The 17,799-nt window shown below is 32.8% G+C and overlaps 1 protein-coding gene and 1 pseudogene across 1 annotated transcript; both read left to right on the top strand.

Moving 5' to 3' along the window:
- The first annotated feature begins 1,847 nt into the window (after positions 1–1,847).
- On the top strand, positions 1,848–2,946 carry LOC128133470 (THO complex subunit 4A-like; annotated as a pseudogene).
- Positions 2,947–15,062: 12,116 nt separating this feature from the next.
- On the top strand, positions 15,063–16,392 carry LOC111897114 (uncharacterized mitochondrial protein AtMg00810-like). The gene is made up of 2 exons (XM_023893079.1): positions 15,063–15,230; positions 15,868–16,392. The coding sequence occupies exons 1-2, from the start codon at positions 15,063–15,065 to the stop codon at positions 16,390–16,392; spliced, it is 693 nt and encodes a 230-aa protein (XP_023748847.1).
- Positions 16,393–17,799: the final 1,407 nt, after the last annotated feature.

Genomic DNA, 17,799 nt, shown 5'->3' with positions numbered 1-17,799 from the left:
AGATCAGAAATCGAAGGTTGCAAGTCAGATTTGGGATCGAAAGTCTGAGGTTTAGGGTACGATCGGAAGCATCAAGATGCAGAAAAAAAGCGGAGGAGGCATCAGGTTCGAAGATTGTTCTCTTCTTCTTCATGTATGTGCCCTAGATTTCTTTCTCTTACATTCAATCTCTGAAGATTCTTTTATTCCCTAAATTAGGTACGAAGATTATTCTCTTCTTCTCCATTTGTTTTTTTGGAATGACGACCTCTCCTCTTAGGAGTAAGTCCTGAGTCCCCAATACTTGATCTGCAAGCTGTGACATGAGTTTTTAGTGAAGATAATGAGTAGCAGACTTCAAAACCCATTTGTTGGGGCGGCTTTCCAATCTTCCTTAAAGCCAAGAAACGTGAACTGTTTGGGTTATCTTGGAAACAAATTTCCCAGAAAACCTCGGTATGATATCATTCCACGTGCCAAGAAAAACGACTGGATATCTCATGGGATTAGGTTCTCACAATCATTCGGGGAAAATGTTGAGATTTTATGGAAGAATATGGGATTAAGAAGTGGGTTTGTGGTGAAGTCCGTGAAAGAGCCTTTCACTAGAAGCAAAGCTATAGTTAGGTCATTATCCACAGTCTGGGAGGAAGGTTTGCTTCTATTCCAGTGTTCTGTTTTCTATGCTATGATATCTGGTGTGTGCTTGTTGTTATGGTACAGTCAACTTAAAGCAAATACATTAATAGAATCAAAGCTTTTTCCTTCAGTTTGCACAACATTAAGCGATTATATCCAATGCGACCTTCATTTTTGTAAAGCTCAAAGTGTTTCTCCTTTGAGCATTACATTGGAGTCATGCTGGATTGGGCCTCACAAGGAAGAGTTCTCTTGTGGTGAGGTCCCGACTCTAAAATTACGTTTTCACCCCTTTTCAAGTTTGAGAACGGGAACGATTGTAATTGATGCATTTGTGTATAATCGCACATTGTTGGCTGCTCAAAAGAGAAAATATTTGTGGTTAGGGATACCCTTTACAGATGGCGTTCTTCAGAAGCATTTGTCAACTGAAGAAGGTATTGATAATCGTACAAAAATCAGAAGAAATGCTCGAGAGAAAACTGCAGCCTAGAGGTCCCACTCTCAAACTTGATCTTTCTTTTGAGCTATTAATGCCCTTAAACTGTTCGACGAATTGCTTATCATTTTCTGTGCGTCTATCTGTTTAAGAAATTAAACAATACACATACACAATTACACACTATCCTAATTTCATAACTTGACTAATTTCCTATCCTAATCTGATAATCTCTCTCTTTTCTGAAACATGAAAGATCTCTTTTGGTTCTTAGAACCAAACGGGTCAGCTTAATTGGGCTTGGAAACGCCCCAATATCTTCATCTTCTTCCATTTTTGCTTATCGAAGTCTTGGTGAATCTGTTGCTTCATCTGCTAAAGCTTCTCAAGCTAACAATGTCATTGTTGCTCTTGCTTCTTCACAAGACTTAACTCCTGAATTGAAGCTTACAACTGCCTCAACAATAGCAATTGGTATATTCCATTCAAGAAATAACAACCTGAATGCTCAAATTTTGATCTAAGTATTTCTTAAAGATTCATACTATACTAAGATGATTATGGTGAGATATAAAATAACTTTTTTGTTCATATTAAGGTCATTAAAGAAGTTAGCACCAGTCTTTTTTGTTACGTCCTTCTTCCACCTGTTCTGATTCTTCCCAGATCTGTTACAAAACTTATTATTGTTTTTGTTTAATTTCAGGTTGTGGATCACTAACTGGTGGAGAAATCTGAGGTAATGCTACTCCTCTATGGTTTCTGTTGGATTATTTGATAACTGGATTTGATGTATCAACGCTTAAGAAAGTTGATTTTGATTCAGAAGTTTTCTGCATCCTTGCCTTTAGTAATTAAACTAATTACATTCTTCTATTTGGAGTTGAATGGACTTGAGCTTTAAATATTTTAAATTACATTTACAGGGGTGTTTTAGGTATCAACCAGGTCAGGTTAGAGCCTTTGGAATGATAGTTGGTGGATCTGGCATCACTCCGATGTTTCAGGTGTTTATTTATTTATTTTAAACCTTATAAAGTCCTTTTTTTAAAATAAAATAAAATAAGATGGTAATTTATATTCTGTGTTAGGTTGTTAGAGCTGTTCTTGAAAACCCTTCAGACAAGACAAAGGTGCATCTCGTCTATGCTAATGTCATGGGTAAAGTTGGACCTGGCGGCCATCCATCTGCGATTGAAACTGGGACGAAGTTTTACATATCAAACCTTGATTACAGTATCTCGAATGACGATATTAAGGTGATTGATACTTTCTTTTTACCTCTTATAGCTAACTTTGGCTAGATCTGGATACCGTACTCCAATGTTTGGATTTACCATAAAAAATCAGACTTAGAATATTTCAAAAAATCAAACTGATTTGGTTGTTTCTTCTTTATTGACGATCTAATAAACGTGAAATTGAAATCCTTATACTTCTAAGTTTGGTACTTGGTAGAAGGAAAAGTTAGTATAAATTACAATACATCTTAAAGATTCTTTGAAGATGTGTAAATCTATTTCCATATTCTTTTACTCGTGTGCAAGGGCATGAATTCAAGGTTTTAGTACCTTTTGTAAAGTTTCATGTTTGTGATTCTATTGTAACTAAATTTTCTTTCAGGGGATGGCTATGATATTGTATTAAAGAAGGCAAGATGCATTAGCGGCTGTCAAAAGGTATAACAATGTCGAACTTGATGGGAAGCCAATGAATATAGAGATTGTGGGATTAAACATTGTGGCCCCTGTTGTTGGTTTTTCATTTCCAAACAACTCTTTTGGAAACATGAATGGTTTTCCAAGAAGGTATGGTTTTTTCTTGTAATTTGAATCTTTGGTTGCATTTGGTTGATTTCTTCCTTTTTTTTTATTGAAGACGCAGTTCTTTGGCAGATCTTTGCCTTGATACGTAAACCCCCTCCCCCTCTTTTTTTTTTAAATTATATAATAGTTAAGTCCTTATAGTTTTGTGATTATGTCAAAACAGGCCCTTACTGATCGTCTTTCTAAGGTATTTCTTAAACCCTGATATATAACTTGCAATGATTCCTTTATGAAAGGGTAAAATAGTCAAAACAGTAGCCAGTCCTATCACACCACCATTACCAACAGACAGTGTAGAAAGAAGACAAGAATTATGCGAAATTACGGTTTTAGAAAAATTGGAGAACCACTTTCAGATAATATCACTTTGAAGACATCATCGATACTCTTCCCAAGACCGTATTACACTCTTACTTATTAATTTTTATCCTTTTTTATTTGAACATATTCATATTTAATACTTTTTATTTTTTTTCTCAAAAGGTATTTGAAATTGATAACATGAAAGCATGGAAATCTGTTTTGATATTTGCCACTTCATATGCATTGGGGCTTTTCATGATTGCTAAATCCCCATGGTATTTTCTTCCATTAGCTTGGGCATGGACAGAAACTGCAGTTACAGGGGTAAAATTGTAAATAAAGTTACTTTGTTTTTTTCTCTTCATTAAATAATCCTTCAAATACATATTTTTAATATTTTTTTGTTGTATTTGTGCTTTCAAGGTCTTTTAGTTGTTTTTCTGGACAAAATGAAGAAGATATAGAGAGATTGGTGCTGATTTGATGCTATTTAAATATGATTAGGCCGTTCAGATATTTTTTTGGACAGACTTGCCCCTGTTGCTGGTGGGTTTACCAAAATACCCTCCATAAGATAGTTTTATAAGTGCTTTAAGTCCCTAGTACAATCTACTGCATGTAGATGGACAAATTACCCCTGTTGCTGGTGGGTTACCCAAAAGAAACTGCTTTGCATTATCCTTGATTTAGTATGTTAGTTCAATGTTTTGATGGATTTTAGGTTAAACAGGGATGTATCTTTGACTTACCATTTTATTGAAAATGGAATTATGGGTTTGGTTAAAAGAAAAAATAAATAATAATAACTACATGAAATAATGAACTTTTCAAAATGTCTCATTCCATTATAATATCTTTGTGACTTAATGTTTTAATTTGGAACTTGATTGCTTACTGATAGTTGTTTGTCCCTTTTTCTGGATCAGGTTTAATTTGGATTTCAAGCTCGCCAGCATCTCCAAGTAATGAGGGATCCGTTACACTTAAGAATATCAGCTTATCAAGAGCATCACTTGCATTACTAAAAGAAGGTTTCTTGTTAGAACTTTTGTTTTTAAAAACGATAAAAGATGGAAATCAAGCATGAAACATGTAGAATGTAGAGATGTTTTTACATGTAAATTTATATATTGTAAGAAATAGAATTGTAAGACATTAAATTTTATGAAATGGATTATATTTTTTGTATATGATATTTTATTTTATATTGTGAGGCATTAAATGCAAATTTAATTTGAAAATTAGTAAATCTATAAAAAATAATTTTTTTTTTAACATTTAAAATTATGATACGCAAACATGCGTGTCATCTTCATTTATGACATGGCCTTTCTTGACAGAGGCTTTCTTGATACGCATTGCGTGTCATTAACACGCGCGTCGTAAGGTTACGACACGCGAATGCGTATCGTCTTCCTTTATGACAGGGCCTTCCTTGATACGCATTGCGTGTCGTAACCGAGCGTCGTAAATGCGCGTCATAAATGCGCGTCGTAAATGCGCGTCGTCTATAGACGACGCGCAAAAGCGCGTCGTCTCTCTTTATGACAGGGCCTTCCTTGACACGCATTTGCGCGTCGTCTGAGCGTTTTACGACGCGCAGTGAGCGTCGTAAAAGGCCTTTTTTCTAGTAGTGTTAGTAGAATCTAAAGTGTAGTCTCTATATGCATAAATATTGTGACGTTAGACTTAGGTAGGGTTTGATGGAGGAACGAATGAAGAGGACAGGAACCTATAGACTCATGTAGCTTTAATTAGGGGATGGTGATGGAATAGTTAAAGAGGTCAAGAGCCTATTCCAAAATATATATTGGCAAATCGTGAGCCATTTTCTGTATGTATGTTTATGTATTGTGGTATATGGTATTTTTGGGAACTCACGAAGCCTCGTGCTTACCCAAATGTTATTAAATGAGTCTGAGGTACTTTGTGAGAAGAGCAAGGTTTGACTATACAAATGCGCATTCACCAAATGTTTTCGCACAACGTAAATATACCCTGTTAGATTTTAATAAATAAAACTGAAAAATTTTCCTTATCGGGACGTAACAAATATGAACATAACAGGTTAGTTATATAACTCTTTAATTTCATAGATTCAAAAAATCCACTATGTTGATGCATATGTTACTTTGTTATTGAACATCTTTTAGTAAGGGATCCACTGTAACATTTAGTTGGCGGTTGATTCATATGCTGCTATGTTGTTCAAGTTATATGTCTTCAACCAAAGAACTTGTTATAAAACCTTATCCGTTTTCTTGAAGGTTTTAAGCAATCATTGAAGAACAAAAAACATCAATGAAGGACCAAAATTTGTATAGGTATTGTAATTTGATCAGCATCAGCATTGAGGTTGAATTTGATTTTTTGTGACAGGGCAAAATCATCCAACAAGAGGAAAAATCATCAAACTTATGTGTAGATTAACCTAGAAAATTTTGTGTTGTTGTATAGTTACTAAAGCATGTATATGTTGACAAAAAGTTTATAAACCATGTATTCTTTTGTGTTGAAATAGCAACCCATTATTCCTATTTATCCGAAATAGCAATGTACTTGTGATTTTTTAATGTAAATTAGCAATACAGTTATACTTTTAACCCTCAATGACCCCATCGTTCTTCACAAGGTTATTTAACAAACACATCATACAACCAACTAGGAAATCTGGAAATTGAATGATTGGAATTTCATTAAAAAATCTGGAAAGTTAGTTTTATAATCAAAATTATTAAGACAATTAAACCTATATCAATATACAATGGTGTTTGTACAACTTTGCTAAATTTCAATCATATCATTTCCTGCGTTAATTGCATTGTTTTACTTGCCTTAAACCTTAACTTCTCTCTTATAATATCAGCAAGAGGATAACAATGAGAGTGTAATTTGGTTCCATTCCATCTAGTGTAGGATACCATAACAATGCAAACACATTTTGAAATTCAATATTGATAATGTAATATGTCGATCTTCTCTAGATTTTCATAATCAATGATGGTGTTGCCTTTGTTTTTCCCTTTATTAGTACCTCCATCTCCAACATAATGCTTTGTAGATGCGATAACAATGTTCCTGGAGTGGAATCAAATGATCAATTTATGCTAAAAGTTAAGTAATAATAAATAACTACTATAATAATATATGGGTATCCATATAGGTGGTCTTGGGGAGGCTTACCCTACAAGCCTGCTACTAATGAAGTCATCTTTCTAACTACTTGGGTGTCTTCACCATAGTTTTCATATCATCTACCCCATCTAGGATCTATGCATACCTAACATCAACATCAATTCAACTACTTAACAGAAAGATTAAGATGTTAAGTTACTTTGAGAGATTGATAACATTAAAGGAATTGACATTCAAATGATTGTAAACGAAGATCATGGATGTATGTTGGATATTGAGAGGTAAAAGTCAATGTTTAGCACCAACCTAGTGGCTCCAAGGCCAACATTATGAGGGAAAATAGTTGTGCCTGATACGTTGTTATTGCCATGAACAACACCACTGCCATAGAAGAAAAGGGTATAAATTAACATTCGAATATAGTGGAAATCATACAATTTTATTCATATAAAAATGAGAACAATAGTGTTATGATATGAGATAGCATTTTGTCGAACACTTGGTGGAATTCTTTTAATACAGTTGAAAACGAAAAAGGAGTTGGATGTAGTAATGTTTAGTCAACATTGTCAATAGTAATGTTCTTTCAATACAATGAATTCAAAATCATGTGAGATTAACAAATTACAGTTTACCATAAAAAATCAAATTCCCATACGGAATCAGAATTATAAATTAATTTTGACTCCAAGTAAATAAATTGAGCAATAAGCATTCAACTTCCAATTTTCTAAATTTAACTTCAGATTAAATCAAAAACCTTGGGAGAAGAAATCAGTTAACTTGAATAAGAAATTCAGGAAGGATAACTAATCAGTGTTGTAAAAATACCGACTAGGTCCCACATAATCTCCGATTAATTGCTAGGTGCTACTCAACCTCTAATCGGTCGAGTAGCGCCTAACGATTAATCTCTACATACATAATGAGTGAAACATTATAAAACATTGAAATTTTAACATTTGAAGAAGTTTTATCGCAATGGAAACTATTTGAAGCATGATTAGTATTGTATTAATCAACCTATTTTGTTATGATACTAGTGGTATTTACGAACATTGATATGATATTAGTCATATTTAATTTTTTAAAATTCAACAAATCAGCAATTAATGGTCACCAATTAATCTCTGCCTAGCAAATTAATCCCTTATCCCTAGCCCACCGACCAGCTAACGGCGACCATTTTTACAACCTTGATATTTATATATGTATAACTTTTTTTTTTTACTATTTTACATACCTATAAATAACGGACTAATTTCACCTTCAAAATAACACATTTTTCTCTCAATTTCTTAAGAAAAATGAACCCCAACAATCCCAACAATCCAACCCAAAAATCCGATAGAAGAAAAACCAATGTTTCGAGTTCAAGTACCGCAACTCGAAACATTTTATCATTCGATCCATCACAGCCGGTTTAGCGTCCCCAACTTAATGCCCCCATTTATTGTCCTCTACATTTTAATACCAAAATAGTAGGCAATACTACCCCAAGAAAGTACCAAATCAACCCCAAAGTAAAACCCTACTCTATCAATCTCAAAACCAAAGCCAAACCCCAACCTTTGACTCTCAACCACAAAATGAAAGCCTCGATGAGTCGGATGATGAAATTGTATGTGAAACTCAACCCCCAGCCCCACCACACCGTAAAGGAAAACAACAAGCACAAAAGACGACAAAACAGGAGCTTGAAGCATGGACAACCCAAGAAGAGCTAGTGAAATGCACAAGATTCTTGAAAGATTTCACATGGAGTTGCGTAGAGAAGTCGAGTTCCGTACCAAGCACCAAATTAATTCAAGTTTCGAGAAATAGCGAAAGCAATTTCAGAAATAAAGAGCTTGTACAACAAGCTAAAAACCCAAAGGAGAAACGGTCAAGGAGATGAAGAAATTCTTTAAGAGGCTTTGCATTTTTTTCGTGAGGAAAAAGGAAACATATTCAAGTTTAATGAGCCTTATAAATTATTAATTATTATTTCAAGGTGGAAAAAAATATGAAGCCGACTTCATACTAGGAGCACAATCAAAAATAAAAAAAACAAGCTCCAGTGGTTACACAACTGCTTTTGATTCTCGTTTCGGGCTATATTTAAATGAGGACGACGAACTCGAGTTAGAAAAAATTGTCCAACCGATGGGTAGGGACAAAGCAAAGAGTAAGGACAATGGGTCGTCTTCCAATAGATTAGAATTCAACATGGATGCAGACGAAATGCGGAAAAGGACGACAACATTTAATCGATACTATCTGAATTTCGTTGAACGTTTGATATTCAATAAATAAAAAGAAGCAGAAAAAAAGGAGTGCGCAAAAAAGCAAGAAATAGACGATATGAAGTTCTTGATGGAAATAACCGATCAGCTTTCAGGATCGGTCCTCGAGCAAGTTTTGAAGAAAAAAGACAAAATCATGAAAACATATTTCCGCTTGATCGTTTCGTTTTTTTAAATGTAGGTCGTTTTTTAATGTTGCTTATTTTTAGCTTTTTTAATCTTGATTTTTTATGTAATTTTTATTTTAATTAATAAATATTAATCATCTAGAAGTATTAATCTTGGTTATTTTCAGATAATTAAGTATTCTGTTTATTAATCATCTTTATGGAATTATATTTATTTTTTGAATTTTATTTAAATAAAATAAAAATGAAATATAGTGAAAAATGATCATTTCCTATTTACAAGTGAAAAAATAAGTAAAGCAAAGCTAAGAGAGATTGATGCTTCCAAGTTTCATTAAAGGAAAGAAGTGGAAGGAAATGGAAGGATCATTTTCCCTTCTAACGTTCCTTCCGATTTTGAAGGATTTAAAAAAAAAATGTTTAACTTTTCTTTCATTTGTCTCCAATTCGGGAGCACAAAAGACAAATTTGTTTTCCTTTCTTTTCTTTTTTTTCTCTACTTCTCTTTTTTTTCTTTGCTTCAACTCAGGAGAGGGGTATAAAAGGTGAGGGGTGAAAATAGATACACTCTCCGGTCTCTCCGGTCTTAATGATGTTCCCACTTTACCGTGCATTGTATTATATGACCAAGTTAAGCATATATGCTTTGGTTTGTGATTTTTACCCACTAAACCACACCATATCATACGATAATGGCGCAAACACTTCTATTTGTAATCTTGGTTATGCCTCTACAATCAATCATAAAACTTTAATTGTTTATTTTCCTTTTTTTACTTTTTATTATTTGTGATTATAATTTTATTATTATATATTATAATAATATATTATTTAATATATTTCACTCTATTATTATTAGTTATCATCGTTTTCTTATATTTTTTAAATGATATTATTATTTTTAGAGTATATTACATAAATGGTCATTGTCGTTGTCTAGTTGCTGTATATAACAATTTAATTTTTATTTTTCTGACTATGTGGTCTATATTTTTTCATTTGTTTTGAAGGAGTGTTTGTAAGCAATATTTTTTTTGTTGAAAGCGAATACTAATACTTCCAAGAATAGAATCAATTTAACTTTTTATAAATCATCAACATGATACCCATTTTGAAAATATGAATTTTCTTTATTTAATACATTTTAACCAAACTTGCTAATAATTTTCGTCACATAACCTAATAACTAGAAAAAGAAAATAAAAAAAAAAGACGCAAATAACACTCTTCAAACCTGAAAAATCAAGCAAATATCTCAAGAATGAAAGCCTACCAAATTCTCGAGTTTCCTAAAGCAGTATCAAAACATTCTCTTTGTGGCTTCACTCCCTAATTTTTGCATCATACTACAATAATAAAATTGTATTTTCGCTTAAAATCTCTTACTTTCATTGATTTGTATAGCAACGTAGTTTTGTTTATTCGTTTATTAGTGTAACATACTAAAATTTAAAACCGAGTTCTTAAATCAATAAAGTAAATAAATGAAAAATGATTTATATAATTAAAGCATCAAGGCATATACATATCATTAGTTGATATGAAGTTTAAAAGTTATAAGTGGATATAATAACATTCTAAAAGTTAAAGGGCCAAAAATGTCAAATTGGAAAAGTGAGTTGATCAAATTGTTAAGTAAAGGAAGTTCATAATCATGAATGGACACTTTTGGAATTATTGGGATTCAAAACATAAGGTGTTACTTAATTCTTTGATTGATATATAATATTATTGGCCTTAAGGGCATTTTGGGAATTCTAAGGATAACTACATGATGATTGACCTATTCGAAATGAATTGCATTCATTGATATGAATCAACACTCTAGATATGATATTGGAACATAAACATGAAGGAATGTTAGTGGAATTCTAGCCCCAGTGATTGTTTTGGCCCAAAGGACAGTTTAGGAAGCTTAGAATGGAATTAAGGATTCCATAGTTAGATTAAGTACTTGAAATAAGATTGATTGTGGTTTTATGTGCTTGACAATACCCAGTGATGTATTAGATGATTTGGGAATAATTCATATTGGTGAAAGAGTGTTCTTGACCAACTTGAGCTCTTAACCCTTACAATTGAGTGTTTGTATAATGGACTTAACATTTTGATAAAGGTATTAATGATTAATTCATCATGAGGAAAAGGATTGATTGAGTATTTTAGAAGTTGATAACATTTATTTAGTCCTTAATAACTACTTGGTAAGGTTTGGTGGCCGTTAGAAGTCTAAGGAACAAGTTACAAAACTTTTAGCAAAATTCGGCACAAAATAGTGACATGCGGTCGTGACGTGGGGTGTGTCAAAATGACATGGGAGCATGTCCTTTTTGACACGGGTTGTGTCAAAGGTTATGTTAAGTATGGTTTTTCATCAAAAGCTTAGTAAACGACCACTGATTGCCCTCAAACTTTATGTATAAGCTAATAGGAAGTAAATAAGCTTATGGGGAATATCTAAATGTTAAAAATCCATGAGGGATATTTTTATCATTTCTAATGACTTATGTCCATCCATGTTATATAGGAAGTGATTTAGAGTGTTTCTCTAAGGAAAGGAACTAGAAAAGGACTAGCTAGCTTTTTTTTCATTGAAGTGAGTACGTGTTGGCATTTTCCCACTTTGGGGTAGATACAAAATGATTTTATGATAATGAAATGCAATGATTTGATATATGAAATGTTTTGATAATTAAAGTGTTAAATGTTTTTGGAAAGAATGTTCTTAATGAATTCCTTGAAGGCAATAATGTTTTTGAATGCAAAGAATGTTTTGGAAGAACAAATGTTTTGATAAAGTGTTTGAAATGTTTTGAAAATATAGATGCTTTACTTTTGAAATGAGTATTTTGATACTAACGAATGAAATGTGTAAAGCACGGAATGTAATGAAAAGAAATGGAAAGTAATGAAAAGAATCGGAAAATAATGAAAGAATATATTGCTCAATCCATGATGTCCCTATAACGGGATATAAATGAATCTATCGGGGTGGAGCCTCCCCTTTGCGAGATAGATGTCTTAACGGAAATAATATATTTGTGGACTGATTTTGTTCATTGCACCTTGGTATATACTTTGGGATATTTCTAGGCCCTGAGTATAAAAATGGCAACGGTTTAACACCGAAATTAGCCCTTAATGAAATAAGGAATGGAATGTGAAAAGAAATGTCATGAATTACGTTATGACTAATGAAATGTTTTGATATAAAATGGAATGTAGAAAGATATCTTTTGAAGTGAAATTATAATATATGACATCAGATTTATGATATGTATGAAAAAAGGTTTCCTTGAAAATGCTTGAAAATATTTGTTTTTCAAAAATGAAATGTTTTTTATGAAAATGTGATTCATGTTTGGGTCACAAAACTTCATAGCTCACGAGTCATTATTGTCTTACGTATCTCTTTTTAATTCCATGTATCTCAGGTTACACTTAAAGGAGAGAGGATGACAGATGGAAATTAGAAGTCAAGTGATAGAGAATGGAGTGGAACTTGTTAAGTTGTTTGTTAATTGTATTGATGTAATTCTTATTGGCTTATTATGGTTGTATTGAGGCATAATGGTAACACCTAATGTTTTAATTTGTAAATGTTTTTATGGGACCATTTTTTGTTAAATGTAGGTTAAGACATGAATACTTTTAAAACCATAGCTTTGAAATTTTTTTGAAAAATTTGGATGTTACAATTAGCATCTTAATTTCATTTCTTTTGATTACAAAATATTGCTTTAACTTTGTTTTCTTATTAACACGTACCCTCGAAGTTTTTACCCAAATATATCATTATATTTTTCTTATTATGACAATTTACTTTGGAAATATCTTCTCATCTATAGCAACAAAAACTATTTTGTATTTGGATGATATTGCTATAATGGCATATATTTTTCAAATTATGTTGCTTTACCAGTAAGAGTAAAAAAGTAGAATCCTATAATGAACAACTAACTGGAAGTTAGACACTGTAATAAACAAAAAAAACAAAGTAAGTGTTGCGGAGTGAACACATTTATTAGTCTAGATTAATCCCAGTATTACCAAAGGAGCAGGGTCAAGGGAGTCGCGCCCCCTTGCGGGGTTCCAAGGGGCAGCGCCCCTTGGCGAGTTAGGAAAAATACAAAATTACTAGAGGGTGATTACCTACACGATCCTTAAAGAATCCAGTGATTACCTATTTTGTTTCTTAGCTAAATTTCTATGAATCGAATAGATATTTTCTAGTGGTGATCATGGTGGATTCTATGAAATACATGACTTCGAGTTCAACAAACTTGACAGGTTTAAAGGGAATGATTTAAGACGCTGGCAAAAAAAGATGCATTTTCTGCTGACAACATTGAAAGTGGTGTACGTATTGAGTACTCTGATGCCAGAAGAAATGGAGGATGAGACCTAGGAACAGACATGGACGTGAAGTAAGTGGGAGAATGATGATTATATATGCAGAGTACACATTTTTAACGGCATGTCTGATTCCTTGTTTGATATCTACCAAAATGTTGAAAGTGCGAAGGCATTATGGAATTCCCTTGAATCTAAATATATCATTACAGTTGCTTCTTGTAAGAAGTTCTTAGTAAATGATTTTTATAACTCTAACATGGTTGATTCGAGGCTTGTAATGGAACAATATAATAAAATCGTTTGTATCTTAGGATAATTCAATTTACACAAGTTGAATATAGATTAATCCATTTCCATATCGTATGTGATTGATAAACATCCCTCTTCATGGAAGGATTCATTCACACTTTCAAATATCAAAAGGTGGAATTGTCTTTGGTTCAAATTAGTAGTTACTTGCACATAGAAGAATCTTTTCAGGTGAAAGTGAATGCCAAAAATAAGGGAAAGATTGAATCTGGATAGCCCTCAGTTTATATGGTTATATACAAGAAAACAAATTCCAATAACAAAGGAAAAAGCAAGAAACACAAGTTCGATGGGCCCTGCGGATCCAACAACAAAAATCCACATAACTGGAGGAATCGTGATTGTTGTATGAAACTAACTGATGGTGCTGGTGGAAGTGGGAAACGAAGTGGAAATGAAAATGGTGGAGAAGCTTAGAAACACCAATGTCTACAAAAAGGAGGTCAAATTTTGATTAACCTTGATAATTCTGTTAAACCATTATATTACACATTATGTTTTTCACATTCTTGAATGTTGTTATGTATACGATGATGATTGTGCATGGTGGATCGACTTGGGTGCAACCAGTGTTTGCATGGACTGATGATGGTTTGAGAAATTGAAACCGATGGGTGATGGTTTCATGTTACTTCTGGAAAGTTTGTTAAACTATATGATGTAATATTAGTGCCTGATATGCGTAAGAATCTTGTTAGTGGTACTTTTTTAAATTGTGTAGGATATAAACAAGTTTATGAATCAGGTAGATATATTCTATCTTGATGTGGTGTGTTTATTGTATTTTGATATCTATGAAATCTTATGTTTCGTTTGAATGTAGTTAATAAAATAAGTGTTGTTAATTATGCATTTATGTCATCTTCTTCATCTTCTAAAATTTTGGCATAATAGACTGGGCATATCATTTTTAGAAGAATGCCTGAAATGTCAAAATATGGATTAATTCCATGTTTTGATATTATCACTAAAAAGTGTAAAACTTGCATCCTTACTAAAGTAACAAAACAACCATTTCCAAATGTAAAAATAAATCTAGTGTTTTTGGAACTAGTTCATAGTGACTTGTGTGATATCCACTCTATTCCATCGTTGGGAAATAAGAAATACATTGTGATATTCATTGATGATTGTACTTGGTTTTGTTATGTGTATTTTGTTATATATCAAAGAGTAAGCTTTGGAGAAATTTAAATATACAAAACTGACGTTGACTTACAATTAGGTTTCTCAATAAACTGACTAAGAATTGATCGATGAGGAGAATATATGGATCCCATATATTTTCAATCAGTTGGAATCATTCATAAAACAACAACACCTTACACACCACAACATAATGGAATAATAGAGCACAAAAATTGAGTTCTAAAATACATGGCAAACTTTATTCTCTCTTGCTCGGGTTTAAGTAAGGGATTTTGGAGAGATGCTATGTTAACAGCCAACTATATTTTAAATAGAGTTCTTTCTAAAAGAAAAAAAAATATCCTCATATGAACTTTGTCTCAAGAAAACTCCAAATTTGAGGTATTTTTGAATTTCGGGTTGTAGAGTTCTTGTCAAGTTAATTCAACCCAAAAGAAAGAATTTGGGTAAACGTGAAATTGATTGCATCTTTATTGGGTATGCTAAACATTCCAAGGCTTATAGGTTCTATGTAATGGAACCTAATGATTCTATGTCGGTTCACACTGTGATTGAATCGCATGATGCAATTTTTGATGAAATGAGATTTTCATCAATTGTTAGGCATAAGGATCTGATTCCTAGTACTAGTAAAGTGCCAAATTCAGAAAAATCGGATGATGTTGTTGATCTGGAAAAGAAAGTGATCTAGAGAAGCAAAATAGACCGAATTGCCAAAGGTTTTGGTTATGAATTTCAAGTATATTTAGAGGAAGGATTAAGAGATGATCCTAAGAAATTTAAAGAGGCTATCGAGTCTTAAGATTTTTCTTTTTGGAAGGAAGCATTTAACGATGAAATATCTTTAATTTTTTAGAATAACACTTGGGTGATGTTAGATTTGCCTCCAGATTATAAACCATATAGATGCAAAATGGATATTCAAAAAGAAAATGAAAGTTGATGGAACCGTTGATAAGTTTAAAGCTTGATTAGTAATTCACGGGTTTAGACAAAAATTCGGTATTGACTATTTTGACACTTATAATCCAGGGGAATGGATTTTTACCATTAGACCGTTGCTTGCCTCGACGGCTATACAAATCTCATTAATATTAAAATGGATGTGAAAGTAGTCTTCTTGAATGGTGAACTTGATGAAGAAGTTTACATGAGACAAACATAAGGTTTTGTAATTCATAGAAACAAGAATAAGGTTTGTAAACTTGTGAAAGCTTTGTATAGGCTGAAACAAGCGCCTAAGAAATGGCATATTTGATGATATTATATTATCAAGTAGATTTGTATTAAACCAATGTGATAAATGTGTTTATACTAAGTTTGATGCTACTGATTCGGGTGTCATCATATGTTTGTATGTGGATGACATGTTGATCTTTGGTACAAACCACAATCAAGTAAATGATACAAATAGATTGTTGTCATCTAAGTTTTCCATGAAGGACATGAAGGTGGCTGATGTAATCCTTACGATAAGGATTAAACATATGAACAAAGGGATTGTCATGACACAATCATATTATATTGAGAAAATTCTCAATAAGTTAAACTTTGGTGATTGTTCTGCGGTGGGTACCCCTATAGATGCTAGTGTGAAATTGTTGCCTACTACTGGCAAGCCCATTCCACAATTGGAATACTCTAAGGCAATTGGGAGCTTGATGTATGTTATGAAAAAGACAAGGCTTGATATTACCTATGACATGGGAAGATTGATTAGATATACTAGTAATCCCTATACTCAAGATTGGAATTCAATTCAAAGAGTATCCAAGTATCTCAAAGGAAGTGTGGATTATGGTTTGAATTACTTGGGATATCACGCATTCTTAGAAGGGTGTTGAGATACAAGTTGGATTTTGATACTTGGTGGACCATTCCTTAATAATTGGTTAGGTATTATTACTTAGGGGAGGATCCATCTCCTTGGCTTCCAAGAATCAAATTTGCATTACAAGCTCTATAATGGAATCTAAATTTTTTTTGTTAACTACAACCGGTACAGAAGTAGAGTGGTTTTGTAACATCCCAAAAATACTAAGTAAAATTTTTTGTTTAAAATCAATCCAAACATCAATCATATATTTCACAAAAACATCAAGTATTTCTTAGTAGAAAATAGTTATCAGAGTATAACCCTAAAATCATAAAATGCCAAACACGGGTGGATGCAATGCGATCATGTTGGGCCCTTCCCTTTTGAACCAGAAGTACCTAAAAACATTTAAACATAAACCATAAGTACAAAGCTTAGTGAGTTCCCCAAAATACCACATACCATACATACACATCATACATACATAGCATTCATACGTATCAACCTAAAGCTTCAACAAGTCTATTTCACCCATGAGTCTCCTCTGACTCCTTAAGTATTTTCGACTCGCTGAGTCCCTTTTGACTTCTTTGGTATTTTTTAACCAGTACGGGTCTATTTCACCCCTACAACTAAGCATACATTCATACTAGTAAGAGTCACAAAGACAACGAGCAGATACATGCATATCGGTAAGTGTCATGAAGACAACTATTCTCCTACAACATAATAGAAAGGGCCAATATTGGTGCCTTCGACCTACAGGTAAACTGGGGAGATTCATAATAATCTGATGATAAACAAATCACACACTCGAACAGCTGCTATCATGGTTCCTCACACTGAACATATCCAAAATCAACCCTAATTAATAATTAGGGTAGTAACCTGTTGAGTCCGTTAGTGTTGCGTCTTGGGCCGTATGTTTTGTATATGGATTGGGCCTGTCCATCCGTGATTTTCTAGATTAGTTAGTAGGGTTGTTATATATATATATATATATATATATATATATATATATATATATATGCATGCATGTATGCATTATATAGAGTTGATTATCACGATCTTATTTTGCAACCCTAGAACATCTCTACAGTCGAAGTTCTTAGTCGAGCTCTTCTGAGGTGTCAAAGTATTAACCATACGACTTATTCAAAGCCATACTTGTGTTCTTCATTACGTTCTTAATTATTAACTTGCTTAGAATCTATCAATCCTGATAGAACTTTGTTCTAACAATTGGTATCAGAGCAGGATACTGTGTGATCAATACACATTCCTTCTGTATTCAAAATTCCTTAGGGTTTCCACTTTTATCGTATAAATAAGAAGTCGTCTTCTTTGTTTCGACGACAACTCAGTTTTAGATAAAACCCTAATATCAAGTTTACATTTTTTATTCTAGCAGCTCACCATGTCTCACGATGATTCG

This window comes from Lactuca sativa, chromosome 4 (genome assembly GCF_002870075.4).
Source record: "Lactuca sativa cultivar Salinas chromosome 4, Lsat_Salinas_v11, whole genome shotgun sequence".
NCBI classification, from domain to species: Eukaryota; Viridiplantae; Streptophyta; class Magnoliopsida; order Asterales; family Asteraceae; genus Lactuca; species Lactuca sativa.
Note: the sequence above shows the minus strand (reverse complement) of the source record. Positions and strands in the feature narration are given on the sequence as shown.

Excerpts from the sequence above, each read along its gene's own strand:
- LOC111897114 (XM_023893079.1), top strand. The coding sequence starts at position 15,063 with ATGGAACCTAATGATTCTATGTCGGTTCACACTGTGATTGAATCGCAT. Across the intron at positions 15,231-15,867 it reads TTGTTGATCTGGAAAAGAAA|TTTGATGCTACTGATTCGGG; the intron begins GTGATCTAGAGA and ends GTTTATACTAAG.